This window comes from Castor canadensis, chromosome 14 (assembly GCF_047511655.1).
Source record: "Castor canadensis chromosome 14, mCasCan1.hap1v2, whole genome shotgun sequence".
NCBI lineage: Eukaryota > Metazoa > Chordata > Mammalia > Rodentia > Castoridae > Castor > Castor canadensis.
The window spans coordinates 13,466,204-13,474,628 of record NC_133399.1 but is presented as its reverse complement, the minus strand read 5'-3'; the positions used below and the strand labels follow the sequence as shown (position 1 = coordinate 13,474,628).

The 8,425-nt window shown below is 41.9% G+C and overlaps 1 protein-coding gene across 1 annotated transcript; it reads left to right on the top strand.

Moving 5' to 3' along the window:
* Window positions 1–4,799: 4,799 nt before the first annotated feature.
* LOC141416338 (olfactory receptor 10H1-like) lies at window positions 4,800–5,747 on the top strand. Its single transcript, XM_074053408.1, has one exon. It carries the CDS (start codon window positions 4,800–4,802, stop codon window positions 5,745–5,747), a length of 948 nt encoding a protein of 315 aa, XP_073909509.1.
* The last annotated feature ends 2,678 nt before the right edge of the window (window positions 5,748–8,425 follow it).

Below are 8,425 nucleotides of genomic sequence, written 5' to 3'. Positions count from 1 at the left end.
GGATACAATTTTCCCAAAAGTCATTTGTTTTATCACTTAGCCAGTGCACAGTCCATCATTTCTCTATCCTTTCACAGAGTAAGGGATCACTATCTCACTTCCTATCAAATGTTGCCATGGAGATGAGTCATGGGGACCATTCATGCATGCTTGGAGCCATAGACAGAAGGCAGTTCCTGAAGAGGGGACTCTGGGAGAAGAGGGTCTTGACATGACCCTCAGTTGCAGTAACACTTCTCCCAGTGGTGGCACCTGATGGAACACAGACTTTCTGGTGATGTCCGATATCCTTTCCTTCACTGAGTATTAAGATGGACACATTTCTCCCATCTCACAACTTTTATGGCATGATGATAGCATCCTAAATACTATTTTTTGAGACTGTGTGTGTGTCAGACACTGCAATTGCACTCACAAACATTGTCTCACTCTCTTAACAGCTTTGGGGGGGTATGTCTTAAGAATACACACAATGTATGTGAAGATCAATTCCCACACATTTGTTCCAATTCTGTTAATAAATTTGAAAATTTTCCCAGCTGAGTGGGCAAACATTGTACTTGCAGGAGAATACTGCAAGTTTTGTGTTTTGGTGTAGTTTTACAATATGGCATTAAGTACTCAGTGTTTAATATCATTAGGAGATGATATTCTGCAGTTTACATATACTGTATTCAGTAAATTACAAGAGATGTTCAATGCCTTATTAGAAACAAGGCTTTGTGTTGGATGATTCTGGTCAGCCGAGGCTAATGGCAGTGTTCTGATTACATTTAAGGTAGTGTTAGCTAAGCTAGGATATTTGGTATATTATATATATTAACTTAATTTTCACCATAATGATATTTCTTGCAATGATGGCTGCATCAAGATACAACCTCTTAGGTCAGAGAATGTAGAATGCCTGGCTAAGAATGACTCCCCAAGATCAACCTCCAGTACCACAAAAAAAATGATAATCTCTTTAAAATTGTAGTTCCTACCAACTTATTACTTGAAGTATTTTGACATGTCAATCAGCATGCAAATATTCTCAGATTTTTTGTGCATTATATGCAATAATTTAATAGAGAGTAGTGCCCATTATAGAATGTATGATTAATTAATAGTGGTGTCACGGTCATCCTTATTGAACATGGCCCATAAACAAATGCAGGCCTAAAAGAAAACCCATGCAAAGCATCCTTGTGATCAGTTGCCTGGCTGCTGTATGGCCCTTAGCCTTATATATAGTTTTTGATTACTTAAGAAGAAACAAATATGTTCATGTGTTTGATTTTTATGAATCCTGAATAATACATCCAATAGGGCAAGAGACATAAGGAATAGAAGGAGGAAAATGGAGAGAGCAAGGCAGGCAGGCAGTCCCCATGGGCAATGGCAGGGCTGCTCTCCTGTTAAAAATAGCCAGGTCCCCAAGTCTCAAATATGTAGACCATTAGTCTCTTCTCAAGGCCTGAGAAGCCCAGGGAATTGACTCAATCCTAGAAAGCAGAGAGGGAAGGAAAGTGAGGACACTGGTTCCCTGAGGTTGCCTTACCCATGGCAGGGTCCCTTGGGGCTCCAGGATCCCTGTAACAGAGGCAAGGCAGCAGGACCAGAGGAGGCAGTGGGCAGGAAGAGGGGGAGGGATAAATGATGGTGATTGGGCTCCATCAGGCTCCCTGTCCACCAGGCTATGCCACATTGGTGCTCCTGCACAGGGACTTTAAACCAGGGCCTCTTACCAGGGTTCAGCATTAACCAGACGAGTTACCTTTTCTCCCATCCACCTGACCAGGAGGGACCCGAAGAACTAACATCAATCAGTGACACAGAAAACTACATTTTATATAGCTTCTCAGGCAATTTGAGTCCATGGAGTAGGAGACATCAAGATAGTGTGACGATTGCTCAGCAGACTATCTTTTGTGGATTTCCTGCTACATCCTAAGGTAGGTTCTTTGGACAGGTGAGAAAACTGAAGCACAGACAGAGGAGAGCCATTGCTCATTCATCCAGGATGTCTACTTGCTTTTAACATCACTTCTTGATCTGTTTAGCCAGAGACTAATAGAAAAATGGCTGGGGAGAGGCAGATGAAAGAGAGACAAGGACATTGAGAAAGGAGAGTCTCCATACCACATCTATGGGGTGTAAAGAATAAGGAAGGCATCAATGGGCCAGATGAGGTGATGGTGAAAAGTTAAGGATGACAGGACACAGACAAAAGACAGGGAGGAGATGGCTGAGATGGGAGATGGTCACAAAGAGGAAAAGAAAACAGTTTCATAAGAAGAGCTACCCATGACAGAGGAACAGGTAGAGCAAGATGGTGTCTGAGAGAGAAGGCAGACCCAAACCATGGTTCTGAATTGGGGTTGACTCTGTCCCCCACTGGACATTTGGCAATGTGTGATATCTGATGGTCACTATTGGGGTATAGTACTGGCATCTAGTAAATCAAGGTCAGAGATGAATAAGTAACACTGTCCTAATTGTCCCTATGCTAAACTTGGGTTATACTACTTAGGGATTTTTTGAACAGGACATTTACATGCCTGGCTTAGTCCCCAAGTTTCTGGATGTTAAACTGAACACATCATACATTTCCCCTAAGTGCAAGAAAGTTCTATTTATGCCTGTTTCCCTTCAATTTTTCCCTCATCTCACTCTCTTTCTCTCTCCCTCTCTCTCACTTTCTAGCTCTGCTTCTATCTCTCTGTTACACTCACAAAATCCACATAGTATTAGAGGTCACTCTGGGCATTGCCCATTACCTGGGTTTTGACAAATGCTCAATAATAGATATCCACCATTATAATACCATTGCCATATCAGACAGTATAATTTTACCCCCTTAAAAATCCTCCATATTCTTCTTTCTTCCATTTTCCCTCAAGAATCCCTGGAAGCCACAGACACTTTATTCTCTCGATGGTTTTACATTTTCTAGAATGGATAGATCTCCCTTTTAGCTACATCTAATCTGTGTCATGCCACAGGGTGGCATTTTCAGCCCTCAGCTGTCACCTCCAGATGTGACCCATCTTCATCTTCTCATAGTTCATTCTTTTTGTGGATTCTTGGGATGTTTGGTGACATAAGGAGAGACAGTGTGGGCATGATTTACCATGGAGAAGGGTCATCTCCTTCTTCTGAGAATAGCTTCTGATTTTCATTAATAGCCATCAAGAAATAATGAGATAATATTAAGTCAGGAAAAGACATGAATTGTCATTAGACAAACCTAAGTTCAGATCCTGGTTGCCATACTGCATGGGGCATAGTACCTTGTCAAGTGTGGGTGCTCTGGGCATCCAGCACATCTGAGGTATTTTATCTGAGGTTAAACTAACTGAAAGTTGACTAACTACATTTTTTAAAACTGATATTTTTTATCACTATGATTTTACCTTCTATTACAGAGGTGGAAGGGAGAGGGAAAAAGGGTCAGTAGGACGGGAAATAAGGAAGAGTAATAGAGGGGGCAAATACAACCAAATACATTATATTCATGTATGAAATGTCATAATGAAACCCCATAGCTTTTTGGTATGGAACCAGGATTTTTAACTTGGGTTCACACTTGCTATTAGGTGCCTTACCACTTGAGCCACTCCTCCAAACCCTGAAACCCATTATTTTGTGCAATTTAATATAGGCTAATAAAAACTGATTTTTTGGCAGTTTTGAAGATGGAACCTAGGGACTTGTACATGTGAAGCAAGTGCTCTATCACTGAGCTGCATTACCAGCTCTAAAAGTGATTTCCTATTGTGCTAAAAATGTACATAAAATTTACCATTTAATCAACTTTTGAGGCATAAGGAAGAAGGTTAGCAGGGAATGAGGGGTTGATCAAAGAGGAAACATTTGGAGGTAGATAGAAGGAATAGATTTTGAGATCTATTATAGAGCAGGGGGAATAATTCTGTCATCAATTGTATATTATATGGTTCAAAATCAGCAAGAGAGCAATATTTAAATCTTTCCATAAAAGAGGGTGGGTCATAGTCAGTGGTAGAATGCTTTCCTTGCATACATAGACCCTGGGCTTCAGCCCAGCACTTCAAATAACACCTTGAAATTTAAAAAGTAAGCCAGGTACATGTGGCTCACACCTGCAAATCTAACTACTTGGGAGACTGAGATCAGAGGATATGAGCCCATGTCTTCTTCCTTCCATCTCCCTCTGTCTGTTAGTTATGTTGTATAGACTCTGACATGCCTCATGGGGGCTGGAAACAAAACATTTTCATTTCTGTCACTTTCCTTAGAACAACACAGTCTGTTGCATCTGAATCCCCCAAGAATAACCCCAGAGGAAGAATCGGACTGATGTAAATTAAGATAAAATTGCTCCTGGTCCAAGGACTAATATCCATAGGAAACAATGGATAAAACATCCAGTAAAGAGTTCATTTCACTAGGGGAAACAAAGTAGAGGAAAACTGCAAGGTATAATTTTTGGAGTGAACTCTTGAATTAGGCACTTCCATACTTTCATCCTGAGCAACATTTTTTGGCAGTGGTAAGGTTTGAACTCAGGGCTTTTTGCCTGTTAGGCAGGTGCTTAACTGCTTCAGCCACAACTCCATCCCTCCAGCAATATTCTTAGGCTTTGTATATGCCAATATTCTCAATACGTACGCCAACAAAACTCAAGATAGAGATGAAAATAATGGTACCATCTTCCTAATTTGATGAGAGCATTGTTAAAGGTGGGAAATAAATTAATGCTACCTGATTAATGAGATAACCTTTACAACCCACTAGCTGACCTCTCCCTGTTGAACCTCACTGCAGGCACAGCCTCCATGCAAGGAGCCAATCACTCAGCAGTGACTGAGTTCGTCTTTATTGGCTTTTCCACCTTTCCCCATCTTCAGCTGATGTTCTTCCTGCTGTTTCTCCTGATGTATCTGTTCACACTGCTGGGCAACCTGCTCATCATGGCCACCATCTGGAGTGAGCAAAGCCTCCACACACCCATGTACCTCTTCCTGTGTGCCCTGTCCATCTCTGAGATCTTCTACACCTTGGCCATCATCCCGCGCATGCTGTCCGACCTGCTGTCCACCCACCACTCCATCTCCTTCCTGGCCTGTGCCTGCCAGATGTTCTTTTCCTTCACATTTGGCTACACCCACTCCTTCCTACTCACTGCAATGGGCTATGACCGCTATGTGGCCATCTGTCAACCACTGCACTACAATGTGCTCATGAGCCCCCATGGCTGTGCCTGTCTGGTGTCCTGGTCCTGGGTTGGTGGCTCCATGATGGGGACTGTGGTCACAACAGCCATATTCAACCTCACCTTCTGTGGCCCCAATGAGATCCACCATTTTGGCTGTCACGTGACACCTCTGTTGAACTTGGCCTGTGGAAAAAATGTGCTGGTGGTGGCCAAGGGTGTGGGCCTGGTGTGTATCTCAGTCATGCTGGGTTGCCTCCTCCTCATCCTCCTCTCCTATGCCTTCATTGTGACTTCCCTCTTGAGGATCCCATCAGCTGAAGGGTGGCACAAAGCCTTCTCCACCTGTGCGTCCCACCTCACAGTGGTGATCGTGCACTATGGCTTTGCTTCAGTCATCTACCTCAAAACCAAGGGGCCTCAGTCCCTGGAAGGAAACACTTTGATGGGCATCACCTACACAGTCCTCACACCCTTCCTCAGTCCCATCAGATTCAGTCTCAGAAACAAGGAACTAAAGACCACCATGAAGAAGACTTTGCTGAGCAAACTCTACCCAGAAAAAATATAATACCTAAGAATCACTAAATTGAGTAAACAAATACTGTTAGAGAAAACATTCCATCAACACATACTCATGTTTATTTTTCTATGTCTTTCCAATTGAGAAAAAACTTTCTAAATAAATTTTAAGGGTGTCTGCCAGGGTACTCAATATAGGGATTTACTTGGGATAGAATGATGCATGTTTGAGATACACAGAGAAAACCAAATTCAACTATTTCTACCTGCTACAGTATATTTAGTCAGAACCAAACATTTAATCTCTTCTCGGTCTGCCCAAACCCAGTGTCATCTAATATTTCCAACAACACAAACGCATTATGCAAGGAGAAATTGAAGGCTTTTTGCTGTACCTTTACCTGGCAGCACCAGGTAGGTATATCTCAGATTTTTAAATTTACCAAAGATTTCTTCAGATCACTGCAGCAGAGCAAAAAACACCCTAAATTTTAGCACTGCCCAGTCCTATGCAATAGAAATTAGAAAGAGCAATAGGCAGATTTCTAGGCAAATAGTTGAGTAAACTTTGATGTTTCAAGTGTGAATCATGGACAATTGTAGACAAACAGAGATGTGTACATGGTAAATTAAGAGGAAAAGTCCCATTGAGAGACATTGTGCACATGGGGAACCAAGAAAATCTCTGCTGTAGTAGGACTGAAACATGAGCCCCAAATAAAAATTTCTTCCTTTAACTTGTTTTTGTCTTAGGTATTTTCTCACAGGAATGCAAAGCCACCACTCTTCACTATTCAAGACTGCAGTAACTGAGGGATTAATAGTCAGATCATGAGGAAGGAGGACAGGGTTTAAGGGTCCTGTAGGTACTCTGAAAATTGACAGGCTTTGTACAGTAGTTGCAGAAATCACAATCTCTTTAATATACAAGACAAGGACAAACTGGATCTAGTTACAGCACACATTATAATTCCTTCTAGTCCATGAGAATAAAGGACACATTGAAATGGGGTAGATATAATGTGAACACCTTGAGAAGTCACAAACATCTTGTGCATGTAAGAACAGCATATTTCCTTATAAAGAAAAAGAAAACACCATATGGAATGGATGGGTATATTTAAATGTATGAATATTAATGGTCAGGCTTCAAAATGTCAAAATAGAAATTGATTGCCTGCAGTTGGTTTCTGGAAATCAATGACATAGAAAAGGAAACTTGCTTGATTAAAGAGGCTAAGGAGAAGAACAAAGTAAACCAAGTGAATGCCCTAGCTAGTGGCACCTAGCACTGTGGTGGTGAAAGGGAATTCCTCCCCTGGAGGAGTTAAAGTTGACAGAGAAAGAATCACAGCATAGTAAAGAAGACTGCACATTGCATAAAAAGAAGGAATCAATAGGCGATCTGGAGTTTGCACAATGAGGTAGCTCTGGAGAACAAGCTTATTAAAGTTCAGAGGAAACTCTGACTGCTATAGCCAAGAGCCATCTGGAGAAATGTCCTATTGTTCGGGAATGAACTGCCCTGGGGATCACCAAACCCAGCAGAATCACACTGCAGGGTTCCTACGTACACCCAACCTTTCTGCACTTACTGAGATGCATGGCCATGTGAACCATTTGTGGCTATTGGGGAGTGTCTCTGACACAAGCATCCATACAGTTTTAGGCTTCATGGGCTGTGAGAGAAATGGAGTTCAGTACAGCCAATCAGCAACACTGCCCTGTGTATTGGATGCCGTGCCAGATGTGTATTATTTCTCAAAGGAGTGGGATCTGGAGATCTGCTAGGATGGAGACTAGGTAATCATTTGCTCCCCACAGGGCTCCCATCCAATACCAATTGGTGCTTCAGTTGCTCTCCATACCCTTGCTGAATTCCAGCAATGCACTGTGGTTTGGACTTTGGTAATATTCCTAAGCACACAGTCTGAAAAGGTTCAGGGTACATTTACACCTGCCTGGAATGTCCACCTTCTGTCAAACCTTGGTTGGCAAGAAGTGTGCCCTATAAGCTGACATATGCCACAGCTGAATATGCAACCTAAAAGACTCCAGAGAGAAAAATCCTTGGGTTTCACCAGCATATTCCTAACATGTTCAGAGAGAAAGGTGACTTGCAGTCTACAGCCTGCTGTAGCTCATTTGGTGGAATCTGAGACTAATTAGAAGTACTTGCATGAGTGACTGACAATCTCCCTGGCAGATTCCAACCTTAGAAGACCTGGGAAGAACTGTTACCACCCAGAGGAACTGTGGCTAGATAATTTTTTCCTATCTATTCTTTTATCTTTATTAGTGATTTCTCATAGTTTTTCTATTATCTTTTTTTTATTTGTTAGTAAAGCAGGGTACTTTTAAGATTGAAAGTATAAAGTGAGAGAAGATCCCCCAGAGGTGGGAGGGATTCCAAGAGAGGCTGCCCCCTTGATTTTATCTTATTTCAATGTTTTTTTTCTATAACTGGACTTTTCCCCCTCTCTGTCATTTTCCCTTCTTGCATTTTATCCCCTTTTATTATTTCTATTTTTAAAACATTTTTCCTATGCATTCTACTTTGTTTTTTGTCTATTGTACTCTTCAGTGTTTCTTCTCTCACCCACCCCCTTCCTGGTCCTGGGGATCAAACTGAGGGCTTTTTGCCCATTAGGCTGGTGCTCTGCCTAACAGATATTCAACCAGCTCAAATGAGAGTAATTTACCCCAAGGGCAGTCACAACCCAGTCT